Here is a 16,144-nt window from a genome sequence, read left to right on the forward strand (position 1 = left end):
AGTTGGAACTTACTACTTTGCGCACAGAGAAACAACGGCTTTTGAGGAAGAACGAAGAGCTGGTGCGTGGTCAACGTCAGACACCTTCGCCATCCAGCCCGGGTGGTGTAAGCAATAACAAAACAGTCCCATCTCCTGTACAGTTTACTCCTCAGCGTATTAGTCCTGTGTCCCTCGAAAGTCTTGGAACCAGGATTCGAAGCACTTCCAACTCTGCTTCACCCTCACCCACTATAAGACGCGATGTGGGCATTCAAGCAGCTGCCAAAGTGACAGCCACACGGGATATAGCAGTGGGTAGTAGTACATTGAACACCCGCCATGTGGGCACTCAACAGGCTGAGGCCATCTACTCCCAACTGCAATTGCAGGAGAAGATCGACCAGGTTATAAGTAAACAAAAGGAAGAGAATACTAGCAAGTTAATCTCAGTGGGAACCCAGATGTATATACCGCAACGCGAACAACGTGAGATGGGTAGCCAAACCAAGGCAGAGAGACCAAAGCTTACCTACAATGTGGGCATTAATGTCAAACCGGCGACAAGGGAAAACTTTACCAGCTGTAAGCCAGAGGTCCGCTCCGTGGCCAGCTCGGAGGATCGTGTAAATGATGTGCTCTGTGAGAAATGTGCAGTAAGTAAACGTAGTGTTGCCTCTGGACCAGAAGAGCCTCTTATCAATGCGGAGAAGGCAAAGCCAGCAGCTGCTGCAAATCCTCCCCAAATGCCAGGACGTAGCAATACATTTAGTTTGGGTGAAAGTGAATCGCTTTCGCTGGCCATTAAAAAGCGCAAACATATTGGCTGTCAGACACCTGAGACGCATGTTCATTCGTCTGGCACTCAAACATCTGCAACTACAGTACGTTCAACAGGAGCTCAAGTCACTCCAGAACAAAAGCCAGCTGCGGTACAGTGTGTGGTGCAACTGAGAACAAGCCAAACCGATACTATAGATCTGCAGCAACGTCTCAGTCGAAGTGTAACAAAATCCGAGGAAATCGCAGAGCCTAAGAAACCGCTGAGCATCAGTCACACGGCCAGTAATACGGATGAGATGGTCGTGCCCAAAAAGGTGGAGCGACGCTCAACTAGCCACTCGGCATGCAATACCGAACAGGTGGATAAACGCGATGTTGGCTGTGGTGATATAGTTAAGCCCCATATATCCATAGCCTGTGCGGCCAATTACTGCGATTCTTGCAAGGAGGCCATTCAGGAACTGGCCAAAGACTTTACAAGGACCAACAGTCGAACACAATCATCGCCGGCAGCGAAAACTCGTCGTTCCACTTCGGCGGATTCGCGTATACCAAGACCCAAGCAACTGCCAAGTCCTAGTCCAGCGCGAAGGGAATTGAAGCGGCAAAATACTTATACTTTGGTGACACCATCGACCACCCCCAGTCCCAAATTGGAGAGAAAAGCGCTAATGAGGTGAGTCGCATAACCATTTCAATCAATCTTGTTCCACTGTAAGTGGTTCAAAGAAAGAGCTTTTTAGCCAGGTCACAAACCACCAAGTCATGCGCATTGAAAAATGAATCAGGCCAAAGTGGAAAAAAAATCTCAAATGTGAAATCTGCCATTGACCTTCAGGCCCAGTTTTGATTTTTCATTTGGCAGCTTCAGTTGCTTTTCTTTTGTGGGTTTTTTTGATTTATTTTTTATCGCTTATTCTTAATTTCTGAATGGTTGTGCCAATGTTTTCCAGTCTGAGTGGCTTTACCTGTTATCCGCTGCTGGTCAGCGGATGCTCAGCCTTAGTTTTAACGTCTGTAAACTATACTCTTTCACTTTGAGTATAAAATTAAATTTCCTCTCTTTGTAGTTCGTTGCAGGAGAAGCCACCGAATGTCTCCAGCTTCCAGACACTGGACTCCTCCGGGGAGTCACAGAGTTTCATCAAACAGCCGTCCAATAAGCAGCCTTCGTTAGATCTCTCGCAGTTGGGGGAAGATGAGTTGGTGGTACGTGAAGAGAAACGTGTGAGCATTAGTTGGTCTCGGGACGCTTCTCCAGCTCCTTTGATGAGTGCTTCATACACATTATCCACTTCTTCACCGGAGCAGCAACAGTCACCGGAAAAGGAAGAAGAACATGAAACGGACCAGGCTGTTGCTGCTGCCTCCTCTTCCCTGGAGGCACAGATAGCTCAAGGGGCGCGTAATAAGTCCAGTACGCCTCTGAAATCTAGTCAAAGCGAAGAGTCCCAGATCACCGTGATAGAAAGACCGCCAACCAAGGCTCAATTACATCAGCTGGCCCAGTCCCAATCCGAGCCCAGGCAAAAGTAAGTGAAGATAATAACAAATTCTGTATCTTTACTTTGTTAATAACAATTTATTTCTTTAGAACTGTATTGAGCAAGGAGTTCAAAGATGCTCTCAAGGTGATTAACGATTCGCTTCTCAAAAAGTTGGGCTCAAAGCCCTTCTCATCGATTAGCCTTAAGTCATCCAAGGCAATCATCCAAGACAATTGGTTCCGTAATTCAAGTACGGGTAAATCGGATCCGAATGAAGTTGAAGACTATTTGGATCATTTTGAAACGCTGTCAGTGCCATTGCTTGAGTATTGTGTGAATCTGACCGATGAAAATGTGAGTCACATGCGAGAATAGATAAAATAAACAAATTTATTAATTATTTATCTCTTACTTTCAGGGCAATACAGCTATGCATTATGCGGTTTCGCATGCCAATTTCGATGTGGTATCCATATTGCTGGATTCGAAGGTTTGCAATGTAAACCAAATGAATAACGCCGGATACACGTCTGTGATGCTCGTCTCGTTGGCGAAATTGAAGCAACCGTCACATCGTACAGTCGTCGAGCGACTGTTTCAGATGGCTGATGTCAATATACGAGCCAAAAAGGTAGGTAAGGTGCTGCCCCCACACACACCTAAAAGAAATGCTTTTACCCCAAGACCCACTCTCGATCCTACTAACTTCCCCCCATCAAACAATACATCCTGTATGTCCTTGTGTTACATTGTCGTTTCTCACAGCACTGCCAAACCGCACTGATGCTCGCTGTGTCGCATGGTAATAGCGATATGGTCAATTTGTTATTAAGCAATGGAGCCGACATTAATATCCAGGATGAGGATGGAAGTACAGCTCTTATGTGCGCCGCCGAACATGGACGTTTGGATATTGTAAAATATTTACTATCAAATCCAGACTGCGATTCAATTATTCAGGATGTGGTATGAACTATCTTAAAAAAAAAAAAAACACCTTTTGATCTCACTTTTATAATACCCTGTTGTATTTTTTTATAGGATGGCAGCACTGCATTTAAAATTGCCTGGCAAGCAGGTCATCGTGATGTCGGACTTCTGCTCTATGTCCATGAGCAGATGCTGCGCAGCAAATTGCCCAATCGTGGTGATTCCTCAACAACCGATCCAGTGACAGCAGAAAGTCTTAAAAATCCAGCCAAGAAATAGCCAAGATCAAATGAACATAACTAACAAAAATCATTATATACAATATTTTTGAACAATTTTAATCGTAGAAATTTTCGACTAGCATTTTTAGATGGAAGTAGAGCTGTATACGTAGAAGTAGTTCATGTAATATCCATTCCAAAAAGAAAACAAAAAACGATAAAAATTGTTGTTAACAACACATGTGTGTGTGTTTCGTTTCTTTTTAATTTTAATTTATTTTACATCTACGAGTAAATAACTAATGATTAATTTTTTACAACTAAATACTGCAAACAAGCCTGTGGTGGCTACTCCAAGTAGCTGACATATTTTTGTAAACCACTCAACCATATCAAATGCAAAACGACAATGCAAAAAAACAAAAAAGAAAACGATTTAAATTTTAACACAAACAAAACAAACTAAATCCGATTGACATATTTAAAATGGAAACAAATCAATCAATTTGTATTTAATAGTAATTAAAGCAAATATATACTTAATATTTATTTGTGAAACAATATATTTAAAAAAAAAAACACAAAGAAAAACTTCAACATATTATGCAAAAAAACAAATATAAAGCAAATATCTTTAATATAGATTTAAAAGGTAAAACAAAAATAAATTTTACTGAAATTATTCATACTGAGTCTGTGTATTCACCTATTTTCGATTTGATTGCTTTTACATTCCATTCATATGCTTTGTTTTTTGTTCAGTTTGTGTAAATTCATTGACTAATGGCTTAGACAGCTCTCTCCTCATTGCCTGGCTCTATGACTCCCAGCGGTGTCAGTTGTAGGGCTATGCCATCCTCGATGGTTAGCAGAGGTTTACGCGAATTCAATGTGAATTCATACTCCATTAGTAACAGGGCCAGGGCTAGACGAATTTGCAATTGGGCAAAATGTATGCCAATGCAATTGCGGGCCCCCACACCGAAGCCAAACCAAGTGCCCTGCTCCCGCAGCGAGTCCCGCGGTCCACCCCAACGTTCTGGTTGAAAGTCATCCGGCTGACTGTAAATATCTGGATCGCGATGTATGGCATGAGTGGGTATAATCACAAAGAGCTCCTTAAACAGCACATATTTGGGATGATCTGGCACTGGATAGTCTTGCAGGGTACGTCTTAGGATGTAAGGTGTAATGGGATGCATTCGCAGGGTTTCCAATATCACTTGATTCATATAAGTCAGAGACTGTATGCACTCATAGTTGAGATTTTGTTGATTCTTCTGCAGGGCTAATTTAAGTTCCTCTCGCACTTTTGTCTGCACATGAGTATTGAGTGACAACTCGTAAAGGACATAGGATAAAGTGTTGGCTGTTTGCTCATAGCCCGCCTTGAGAAAGACAAACGCATGAGCGGCCAATTCGTTTTGCAAATGAACCGTCAAATCTTTGTCCGTCTCATAAGTGTGAGTGGTCAACTCCAAGGCTTTGATGTCCAGCAAAAGCTGTAAATAATCCTGACGACGTACACCAGAATGTTCACGTTGTTCCACAATATCTTTGAGTAAACTGAGAAAGTAAGTCTCTGCCTCTTTGGGTGTCAAACGCATTCTTAGGATACGACAGAAATTTGGAAAACGTATCATCATCAGGTTCATTAGATAGCCATGTTTACGTTTACTCAATGCCAATTCAGTCATTTGTTCGAATTGATCCAGATTGTATTTCTGCCGCTGCTGGGCATCCAAGCCGAAAACGCAATTCGCCAATGCGGATAGGACGTAGCGTCTCATTAGTTTTTGTATATGAAGTGTCGAATGCGGCTGCTTCATTAGAGTTGAGCTCACCGTGAGTAATAATTGCTCAGCCTCTTCGTAAAGGTTGCCATACAGCTTACTCATGCGATCCCCCTCGAAAGAGGGATCTAACTTCTGACGCATCTCCTTCCAGTTCTCACCACGCAAACCATACAAATCGGCCGACAATGGATCCGATTTGGCATTACAATACATGCCACGATCATTGAAATTCCAAAAATCCTTGATCATTATCTGACGTATCAATTCACGATCCAAGACCAAAGCCCGTGGCTGCAACAGGGCATAGAAACCGCAAAATGGACCACTTCCTTTGAATTTTGTGTAGAGAGACGAGTAGTGGGCCGCCTTCATAGTTTCAGTACTTAAAGACTGCGTCACCAATTGCTTGATAATGGCCCATAATTTTTTAGGTCTTTCGTGTGGAATGCCCAGGTAACGCCAATAGTCACGCTGATAGCGGGCTGCCATAATTAGCAGAATCAGCAGGCATAGTACGATTAAACCGATAATCAAAAATATTATCCACATATTCTGCATCTTGTATTCACCTTTATATATATACACTTATAGGAATGCGATATTTATATATATATATTCTTGAGGAACTGAACGAAATTACCGTCGAAAACGTTCGTCGTTTACTATGATCTAATGCAACGCACAAGGCGTATTCTAGGCAACAAGTGCGTTACGTTCATTACCGAAACGCGTTGTTCGACTGAATGACTATTTACGATACGCTTCCGAGACCCCGTTGGAAGCTTTTTTTAAGTTTTGGTTTTGGTTTTGTATTTTGTCAGTTAAGAGTGCGCTACACTGTAAGCTTATGGATTGCGAGTAGAAGTTACGATTTGTGGGCGTTCGACTGAGGCCAGCCAGACGGATGAATATTATTATTAAGTACCACATGTTGGTGGTTCAATTAAATGCTTTCCAAGTGCCAAGGGTTTATGCGGTAATTGAAAATAATGATCATATGATTAACGAAAAATTCTAAAAACTTGTAGCCAATTGCATTGTAGGCCAACTTCTGGGTCGGCTTGGTGTAACCAATATCAATATACTCACTCTCAGTTACTCCCCCATCCTTCTCACTTCTAGCCACTTGAGAGTTCAATTTCATTTGTTATCAGTTTTTAATAGACTTTTATTAGTATTTCGTTGGTTTTTTTGTTGTTGTTTTTTGGTGTAGATAAAATTGGTCATTGGGATTTCGTTTTTGTCCATTGGGGTGGGGCATGCTTGCACTGAGCCAAATTGTGTATATCAAGTTCAGAAAGGGTCTGTTTTTAACCATCTTTATGGGTATTATAAAATTATGTTTATCTTCCAAGCTTTTTCTTTCAATGTATTTCCTGTTAATTTTCTATGCCAAATTAGCGTTTAAATGGCAAAACAAAAAAAAAACAAAAATTAAAAAATAAAAATAAAATAAAAAGCTCGCCCACAACGAAAACAAAAAACCAAATGAGCCGAAAAAAAAAGCTGTTAACTTGTATTATTTGTCGGTTGTTTTTTTTTTTTTTTTTCATTTTTTTTGTTCTTATTACGTATCGGAATCCGCGTCATGAAATCTAATCATATTCCAAACAAGACTAAAGTGAGTGAGTAGAGGTAACTAGAAAGCCTTGCCAGACTTGTTAAAAACGATCATAGAATAAAAAGGTTAGTAGCAATGCTGCCAGCCTAGACTAAGACTGATTGTTGGCTAAATGAAGATCAAGTTGAATTTGACGTATTTTTCAGTGCACAGTGGTTCATTCCAAATGTGTTATTTGCTTTGCGTGAATTTTAAATAGTTTCATTTCTTTTTGCATTCATTTTTCTTTCTACCAACATATAAATGCTTTAATTGAAACTGAAACAAATTGTCTATGGACTGAGTTTGTTTTCTCCTTTCCAACTTTTCATGAATTTTACAATATTCACTTTATTTAGGTTTGAAAATATTTATATTATATAAGTATTACAACTTTTGCAATAATTTTGTAACTCATTCAAATTAACCCACAGTATTTTGCTGATAAGATCAAAATTTGTTGGTACTTTTTTCCCTTCTTTTTATCTTAACAATTTTGTTTCCAACAAATGCAGGAATACCTAGGTTTGTAGTTTAAAATTTCAGCATTTTTCTAAGAACCTAAGTTACATGAACCACTGTGCAGCGTGATTCCAGATAGTTTTTGACAACATTTACTAATAGTCTGAGTAAACATCAATTTCGTGTTGATATGACTTGAATAAAACGATAATGAATGATGTAAAACTGTGGACAAACAGCTGATAATGTGACAAGAATGCATGAAAGTCGTCGAGATACAGTCATTATTGTATGATGTACGAAATATGTATCATGAGAATATAAATACACTTCAATTGCATTGGTTCGATTTTCGTTTCATTGTATTTTCCATTTGTTCACAATCTTCATATCAGTCAACTGACTGGGGTTGTTTAATTAACATTAATCATTATGCAGTTGGATATTCTCTGCCATATACACTATCGAGTACTTACTGTGCTCGCAGTGCATTTTAATTTAGCAAAGACCTGTTATTGAGCTGTTTTACTATTAGCTTAGTGAGTTTTATCATCGAGAGAGAAGCTCTCTGCGGAATAATGCTTGGTCATTGCAAGTTTCTATTCGACTTTGTCCCCAAAAAGATTTAGTTGGAGATTGGATTGCTTGTTTGATAACAACAGTCTATATATACCAGTTGTGGTTGCAGCCACTGCTTAGTTCAAGTTAATCGGCAGCCTCAACATGGCAGTAACATTTTTGCTCTTTCAAGTGGTTGTGGCTCTCCTTGCCGTCGTTTTGTATTATGTGCATCGCAATTTATCGTACTTTAAACGTCGCAATATTCCACATGAGTCTCCACATTGGTTGAAAGGAAATTTGAGAGAACTTCGCAGTACTCGCAACTTTCATGACATCTATGAGGATTACTACAATAAGTTTAAGAATCTCAGAGTACCCTTTGTGGGTCTATTTATACATCAGAGGCCGGCTGTTTTCGTTATGGACTTGGAACTCGTCAAGCATATTCTTATCAAGGACTTTTCGAATTTTTCCGATAAAGGAATTTACTATAATGAAAAGGATGATCCGATTTCGGCTCATTTATTTAACCTTGATGGACCACAATGGCGAGTCTTGCGAAATAAAATGTCCTCCACCTTCACATCGGGCAAAATGAAGTTCATGTTTCCCACAGTGGTCTCGGTGGCAAATGAATTCATGGCCGTAATGAATGAGAAGTCTCAGAAGAATTCAGTTTTGGAGATACGCGATTTGATGGCCAGATTCACCATCGATGTGATAGGAACTTGTGCTTTTGGAATCAAGTGCAATAGTTTACGGGAAGAAGACGCCGAGTTCTTGCAAATGGGTAGAGCAACCTTTCAAGAGAAAAATCACTGTAATTTAGTACTTGCCTTCATGGAGAGTTATCCCAATTTGGGTAGAAAATTGGGATTGGTAAGAACTACAAAACGTGTTCAAGATTTTTATAGCCGAATTGTAAAAGAAACAGTGGCAATCCGTGAAAAGGAAAACATCAAGCGAAGTGATTTCATGGATCTCCTTATTGAGCTGAAGAATAAGAAAAATTCAGATCTAGATCATGCAGAAGAATCCAAGGGCATTACTCTAGAGGAGGTAATAGCCCAAGCTTTCATATTCTTTGTTGCGGGCTTTGAGACTTCATCATCAACAATGGGTTACGCTCTGTACGAGTTGGCTAAACATCAACATATTCAGGATAAAGTACGAGCTGAGGTAGAAGAGGTATTCGAAAAACACTATCAACAGTTTACCTACGAGTGCATGAAAGATCTAAAGTATTTGAAGCAAGTGATATCGGGTAAGTTTGTTAAGATAAAAGTGTTTTATCTTATTTAATATGCCTTTCATTTACAATTCTGACAGAAACCCTGCGTCTCTATACCATTGTGCCTCATCTCAATCGTCAGGCCTTGAAACGTTATGTGGTTCCGGGAAATCCGAACTATATAATAGAAGCAGGTCAAGCTGTTATTATACCGGCTGCTGCTATTCATCGTGATCCTGAAATCTATCCAGAACCAGAAGAGTTTCGACCAGAACGTTTTTCACCTGAGGAATGTGCGAAACGAGATTCAGTGACTTGGCTTTCCTTCGGAGATGGTCCACGTAATTGTATTGGCCTTCGTTTCGGTGAAATGCAGTCTCGCATTGGACTTGCTCTTCTCATCAAGAATTTCAAGTTCTCAACCTGTGCCGAAACCCCTGAAACTTTAGAATATGATCCCAATTCATTTGTGCTTGGCGTTAAAGGCGGCATTCAGCTGAAAGTTGAAGCCATTTCCAGAAGTTAAATTCGACCAGCAGGACAAACCCGTGAAAGTCAATATTATTAGTCATTAGTTTTTATTTTTATATGTAAACAAATATGTGTACATGTGTATATAGGCTATATAGCCTGAGTAACTGTAAGCAAGTAGTTTTTTTGTTCATTAACTATTTACTCTGAATGAGTTTTTACGATCCGCTACTCGAAGTTGTTTCATTGAGGGCGAACTAAAGAATATTCTTATCACATAATGTGTAAGGTCGGTTCAATAAAAGTGATGTTTATGACTGAATCTCCTTTTAATTTACAAAAAACAAATAATAATTAGGCGACATAAACAATTGAAGTAAGTCATTTGGCCGACTTAGGTGTACTATGCACCAGATGGATTAAATTTTTTAATAGTGAAGTGTTATAAATTCTTTAATTTGAATATTTCTAGTCCGATTTTAATAAAAGTTGGTAAGTGGGTAGATAATTTTAATAATAATTAGTTTTCCGAATTTGATTTTGATACTACAAAAACTTGCGCGGAGCAATTGGTCTTTTCAAAAGAGGAAATGGTACACATTTGAAACAAACAAAATATGCGCCAGTATTAAGCCAGTAAATTTGATGTCTTGAGCTAGATAGCTATGAGAGAATCCGTTTTATTCAATTTGCAGGTGCGTGAGAGGGCGTGGCAAAAGTTTTAATGAAACTTGGTCTTGGTATACAACAAGAGTTTACATACCAAATTTAATGGTTTTAGCTCTCATAGTCGCGATAAATCTAGGTGTTCATACTGACAGACCGGACACAGCTACTTCGATTTCGATGCTGATCAAGAACTTATTTGAAGAACTGCTTTCTTTCTGTTACTAACATTTTGTTGGCTTTAATATACCATTTCATCCTATGAATGCATAGTAAAGCCAATAAAATGCAATTTACTTGTAAGAATTTATGTACTTCTATTCCAATATTCTACTCACTGAAAACTAATGCGTTTTTACTTATAAATTGAATTTATTGTTAACCAAATCATGTAATATATTATAGATTATTACTCATAACTTCGGCTTAGATTATTGATTCCATGTACTTTTTGTGAGTAGAAGTTGATCAAGGTAATAACTTATAGGGAGCTTAAGCTTACCTCCCATTTTATTTTTCAATGGATTGTTTTTGTTTTTACATCGGGTTAAATTCACTCATGAAATTGAATCATAGTTCAAACAGACTTTGTTCTTAGTTCTGAACTAATCTCTCGTTAAATGAAAGCAAGTATGAAAAGACTGAGTCAACTGGCATTGGATGTTGACATGACTAGCAAAAAGTAATGAAGAAAGATTTCAATACAGCTGATATACTGACAACAAAGTCTACGGTGTATTAGACTACAGTCTTCATAAGGCGATGTGCGAAATACGAAAAAGTTTAAATGTTTAGATTATGTCTTGCTAAGTTTTAAATACATACATTAAAGATTTGAAATTTTTATTAATGAGCTGACCAATACTTGTTATCATTTGTATTTAAATATTCTTTTAGAGAAAATTTCGTTAATGTAAGAATTGATAATTAAATGAATATTCACATTTTTTAACTAGTGTTTTTGCTTAGAGAATGAAACCTACGAAGTCTGTGGCAATTTTCAAAGATGTTTGGCCTTTGCTTCTGCTCCAAACATTGCTTAACTTTGTGTAGCATCTACTTCTTATTGAAGCTTCACTGTATTTGCCGTCGTATCTTGCCAAATCATGGTGAACCCATGAGAAACGAGAATCTGTTTAGTGATAACGTTTGTGTTTGAGTAGTAAGCAACTGTTTTTCGTTCTCTTATTGGGAACGCCTCAGACCGGTTCCTTCAGAGAATATTGCATCGTCACGCCGAGTCTCGCGTATTGTCTGGTCCAAAATTTTGTCTCGTGAGCATGTAGATTGCTTTTCCTTCATGATAACAATGCCATATGTATATATAGAGGCTTTTGCCTCGGGGACTCCTCAGTAGTAAACGGTCAGTGTTGTTCAGCTGGGGCAATAACATGGGTCTAACATTTTTACTATTTCAAGTGGCGGTGGCTCTTTTGGCCATAGCTTCATATTATGTATATCGGAATTTATCATACTTTAAACGCCGGAATATCCCGCATGAAGCCCCACATTGGTTGTATGGAAATTTAAAAGGATTACGGAGTACTCACAATTTTCATGACATTTTCGGAGCTTACTACAACAAGTTCAAGAATCTCCAAGTTCCGTTTGTGGGACTCTTTGCACATCAGAAGCCGGCTGTATTTATTACGGACTTGGAACTGGTCAAGCATATCCTGATCAAGGATTTTTCAAACTTTTCCGACAAGGGCTTGTATTACAATGAAAAGGATGATCCCATTTCGGCTCATTTATTCACTCTGGATGGTCCACAATGGCGTGTCTTGCGAAATAAAATGTCCTCCACCTTCACATCGGGCAAAATGAAGTTCATGTTTCCTACTGTCGTCTCGGTCGCAAATGAATTCATCACCGTAATAAAGGAGAAGATTCAGAGGAATTCAGTCCTAGAGATACGCGATTTGATGGGTCGATTTACAGTTGATGTGATCGGAACTTGTGCATTCGGAATTGAATGCAATAGTTTACGTGATGAAAACGCCGAATTTTTGCGTTATGGCAAGTTGACTTTAGTAGAGAAACGTCATGGGAATCTGATAATTGCATTTATGGAAAGTTTTCCAAAACTTGCCAGACGTTTGAGGTTGGTGCGCACTTCGAAACGTGTCGAGGAGTTCTATACTAGAATTGTTAAACAAACAGTGGCAATACGTGAGAAGGAGAATATCAAGCGAAACGATTTCATGGATCTCCTAATCGAACTGAAAAACAAGAAGAGTTCAAATCCGGATAATAATGAGGGTATAACAATGGAAGAAGTGATTGCCCAAGCCTTTGTGTTTTTCATTGCTGGCTTTGAAACTTCTTCGTCCACCATGGGTTTTGCTCTTTATGAATTGGCGAAGAATCCAAACATTCAGGACAAACTGAGAGCTGAGGTGGAAGAAGTGTTTGAAAAACACAATCAACAGTTTACCTACGAGTGCATGAAGGATCTCAAGTATTTGACTCAAGTGATGTTTGGTAAGTTTACTTTAACATAGATTTGCTTAATTGCCATTTACCGTGATTTGTGTTTTGTTTTAATAGAAACTCTTCGTCTCTACACGATCGTGCCTCATCTTAATCGTCAGGCCCTGAAGCGCTATGAAGTGCCAGGACATCCGAATTTCATAATTGAAGCTGGACAATCTGTTATTATACCCGCTGCAGCTATTCATCGTGATCCGAAAATCTACCCAGATCCAGAAGAGTTTCGACCAGAACGTTTCTCACCAGAAGAGTCGGCCAATCGCGAGTCAGTAGCTTGGCTTCCCTTTGGAGATGGTCCACGTAATTGCATTGGGCTTCGTTTTGGTCAAATGCAGGCACGTATCGGGCTGGCTCTTCTCATCAAGCATTTTAAGTTCTCAACCTGTGCTGAGACTCCAGATCCCTTGGTGTTTAATCCCAAGTCATTTGTGCTGGGCATGACAAGTGGAATCAATCTGAAGGTGGAAGCTATTTAAGCATAAAAAAACCCGAAAGTTATTAGAACCAAAGAAAATGTAATAATATAATTAAAGGTAATGCATTTTGTATAAATTTTGTCTGGAAAAATTTGTTTCTAAAACGGAAAACTTCCAATATAATTTCGTTTTCGTTTGTTATGAGAAACCCCAAAAAATCTCTATGGAATAAAATGTTATCTAATGTCATCCTGAAGTTTTCTGTTTTCCTGACTGATTTGCTTTTCCATGGTAAAAATTTCCATTGCTTTAACGTTCAAAACTATGAATAACAATTATCTAAATTCAAATACAAATTGTTAGGAGCAAAGGTCATAGATGTGACTGATCATGACGTTATTAACCTACTTTGTTAAGCTCTGGAGTAAAACAGATTGGGATAGGTCGGGTTTTTTGTTGATAAAACAAAAGGCTGGTCCCAATAATATAATTTTCACCTCATAAGGAGAGAAAAATAGAAATTTGCTGTATAATGGTGAATGAATTTTACAAAGAAACTGTGATTAGATCGACCACCAGCAGGTGTTTGCACTTGACTACAAATATAAATATATTTCTGCCAAAATAACATTGATAAAAAAAGACTTTGTATGTAGTAATTTGAGCTGTAGTGGCGATAAGATTTGTCGCAAACATTTATTTGACTCATTTTTCGCATAGCTAGGCAATAAAAAGCTTTCTCTCTCATAGTTATAATGCCATGGCCGTGTGGTTGAAAGAGTCAGTATAGCAGCAAGCTTCCAAAGTTTCAGACACACAGACCCAACGGTAATTACTAATTACAGTAAACTAGTATTATGGCTGCCTGCACTTTGCTGGTGACAGCTTTGATTGGACTTATTGGTTATGTGTTTGTACTGATACGCCGTAGATTCAACTATTGGCAGAATCTGGGCATAGCTTGTGAGGAACCACATTGGCTGTTGGGCAGCTTGAGAGGATTGCGCACTACACGCTCTTTTCCACAGGTATGGACTGAGTACTATAATAAATTCAAAGGAACTGGACCCTTTGCTGGCTTCTATTGGTTTCAACGGCCGGCAGCATTCATTCTGGAGCCATCGCTGATAAAACATGTCTTGATCAAGGACTTCAACAAGTTCACGGATCGCGGCTTCTTTCACAATGAAGAAGATGATCCTTTGTCGGGACAAATATTCTTGCTCGATGGCCACAAGTGGAGGAGCATGAGAAATAAATTATCTTCGACATTCACATCTGGAAAAATGAAGTACATGTTTCCCACCGTACTCAAAGTGGCCCATGAGTTTATTGATGTGTTTGGCGAAATGGTGAATAAGTCCTCACAGATTGAAGTTAAGGAGTTATTGGCAAGATTTACCACAGATGTGATTGGCACATGTGCCTTTGGCATTGAGTGCAGCAGTCTTAAGGATCCGGAAGCCGAATTTCGTGTAATGGGTCGTAAGTCCATTACCGATTTACGTCACGGTTCCATTGGCATAGCTTTCTTGAATAGTTTTCCCCAATTGTCGAGACGTTTGCACATGAAAATGACGCCCGAGCATATAGAAAAATTCTTTATGCGCATTGTCAGGGAAACTGTGGCCTATAGAGAGCAGAATAATATAAAACGAAATGATTTTATGGATCAATTGATCGACTTAAAAAACAATCGCCTAATGAAATCCGCAACAGGAGAAAGCATGAATCTGACCATAGAAGAGGTTGCAGCTCAAGCTTTTGTGTTCTTTAATGCCGGCTTTGAGACCTCATCGACTACCATGGGATTCGCTTTGTACGAACTGGCCCAACATCCCGATATTCAACAGCGCTTGAGAGAGGAATGCCAAAAGGTTTTGGGTGACAATGAATTCACCTATGAGTGTATGAAGGATTTGGTTTATACCGATCAAGTAATTTCCGGTAAGTGAATGATTTATATACATTAAGAAAAAAAAGAAATCGTCAAACTTTTTTTTTCTTCTAGAAACACTCCGTCTGTATACGGTTTTGCCTCTACTAAATCGTCAATGTATTGAAGATTTCGTGGTCCCTGAGAATCCAAAGTTTGTGATTAAGAAGGGAATGCCTGTGCTTATTCCAGCTGGAGCTCTGCATCGCGATGAGAAATACTATCCAGAGCCGAATGTCTTTAATCCCGATAATTTTAGTGAAGAGCGGGTTAAGGAACGCGATTCTGTGGAATGGCTGCCATTTGGCGATGGGCCACGTAATTGCATTGGCATGCGTTTTGGCCAAATGCAGGCACGCATCGGTCTGGCTCTACTCATCAAGAACTTTAAGTTCTCTGTGTGCAAGGACACACCAATTCCGATTGAACAACAAATGGATAGCTTTTTAATTGCTAGTAAATCGGGCATTTATCTTAAAGTGGAACGAGTTTAACTATCCAACTAAAAATAAACATTTGTTATGCATATATTTCACAGTCAATTGTTTTGCAATGAGCTTACATCATATCTGGCAATAATTATAGGTTGGTTTGGCTATAATTATATATTAATTGCCAGAGAGAATTTTGTTTTTAATTGAGAAAGTTGTTTGTTTTGGATGAATGACCTTATACAATTTCCCAAATGCTACATGTTTAGAACCATATAATATAGAAATTGTTTTTGGAATTGCTTGCCAGAACACTTGCCTTATGTGGAAGAGCAATGTTGTTTACTAATATTTATATGTTTATGTGTAGTCATTTGCCGGCAAAAGCTCTCTCTGTTATTCTCTCTTATTGCGCAGTCTGAATTTTTAACCATGACTAACGTTAAGTCAGTTATTATGATATCCAGTAGTTAACCAGTTTCAGGTTTTCATTTTGCCTTGTCATGTTGAGTCTGCTAGAATATGATACAATGTTCACTCAATTGTCTCATTGAGTATTTCAAATAATCAACAGCATCAATTGTCTTACTTTACTATGGGAATATTTCCAATGCATTAAGAAGTCGATATTTAAATAGTGTTTCTATTAGTTTCTTAGACCCTTTAAGCATGTCGACTTAT

At 38.8% G+C, this 16,144-nt stretch overlaps 4 protein-coding genes across 9 annotated transcripts in view; 3 read left to right on the top strand and 1 right to left on the bottom strand.

Annotated features, from left to right (window-relative positions):
- Kank (kank) overlaps nt 1–3,639 on the top strand; it is a 40,999-nt gene extending 37,360 nt beyond the window's left edge. For 5 of the 6 annotated variants that reach the window (XM_068289066.1, XM_068289065.1, XM_068289068.1 and 2 more), the window contains 6 exons: nt 3–1,438; nt 1,833–2,294; nt 2,357–2,603; nt 2,668–2,880; nt 3,015–3,215; nt 3,291–3,639. In XM_068289066.1, the coding sequence (XP_068145167.1) occupies nt 3–1,438; nt 1,833–2,294; nt 2,357–2,603; nt 2,668–2,880; nt 3,015–3,215; nt 3,291–3,458 (2,727 nt within the window). In that variant the 3' untranslated portion in view covers nt 3,459–3,639. Of the gene's footprint in view, nt 1–2; nt 1,439–1,627; nt 1,776–1,832; nt 2,295–2,356; nt 2,604–2,667; nt 2,881–3,014; nt 3,216–3,290 lie in introns of those variants that run through there. The other variant, XM_068289071.1, reaches the window with a different exon arrangement.
- Nucleotides 3,640–4,100: 461 nt separating this feature from the next.
- Nucleotides 4,101–5,912, bottom strand: Cyp317a1 (Cytochrome P450 317a1). Its single transcript, XM_068290067.1, has one exon. It carries the CDS (start codon nt 5,752–5,754, stop codon nt 4,189–4,191), a length of 1,566 nt encoding a protein of 521 aa, XP_068146168.1. The 5' UTR covers nt 5,755–5,912; the 3' UTR covers nt 4,101–4,188.
- A 2,062-nt stretch (nt 5,913–7,974) lies between these two features.
- On the top strand, nt 7,975–15,569 carry LOC137578256 (uncharacterized). The gene is made up of 5 exons (XM_068291930.1): nt 7,975–9,083; nt 9,149–9,571; nt 11,085–11,100; nt 13,950–15,043; nt 15,108–15,569. Exons 1-5 carry the CDS (start codon nt 7,982–7,984, stop codon nt 15,524–15,526), a joined length of 3,054 nt encoding a protein of 1,017 aa, XP_068148031.1. The 5' UTR covers nt 7,975–7,981; the 3' UTR covers nt 15,527–15,569.
- On the top strand, nt 11,555–13,352 carry LOC137577371 (cytochrome P450 6a8-like). Its single transcript, XM_068290808.1, has 2 exons — nt 11,555–12,671; nt 12,738–13,352. Exons 1-2 carry the CDS (start codon nt 11,579–11,581, stop codon nt 13,154–13,156), a joined length of 1,512 nt encoding a protein of 503 aa, XP_068146909.1. The 5' UTR covers nt 11,555–11,578; the 3' UTR covers nt 13,157–13,352.
- Nucleotides 15,570–16,144: the final 575 nt, after the last annotated feature.

Source organism: Drosophila tropicalis, unplaced genomic scaffold (genome assembly GCF_018151085.1).
Source record: "Drosophila tropicalis isolate 14030-0801.00 unplaced genomic scaffold, ASM1815108v1 contig_593, whole genome shotgun sequence".
Lineage (NCBI taxonomy): Eukaryota > Metazoa > Arthropoda > Insecta > Diptera > Drosophilidae > Drosophila > Drosophila tropicalis.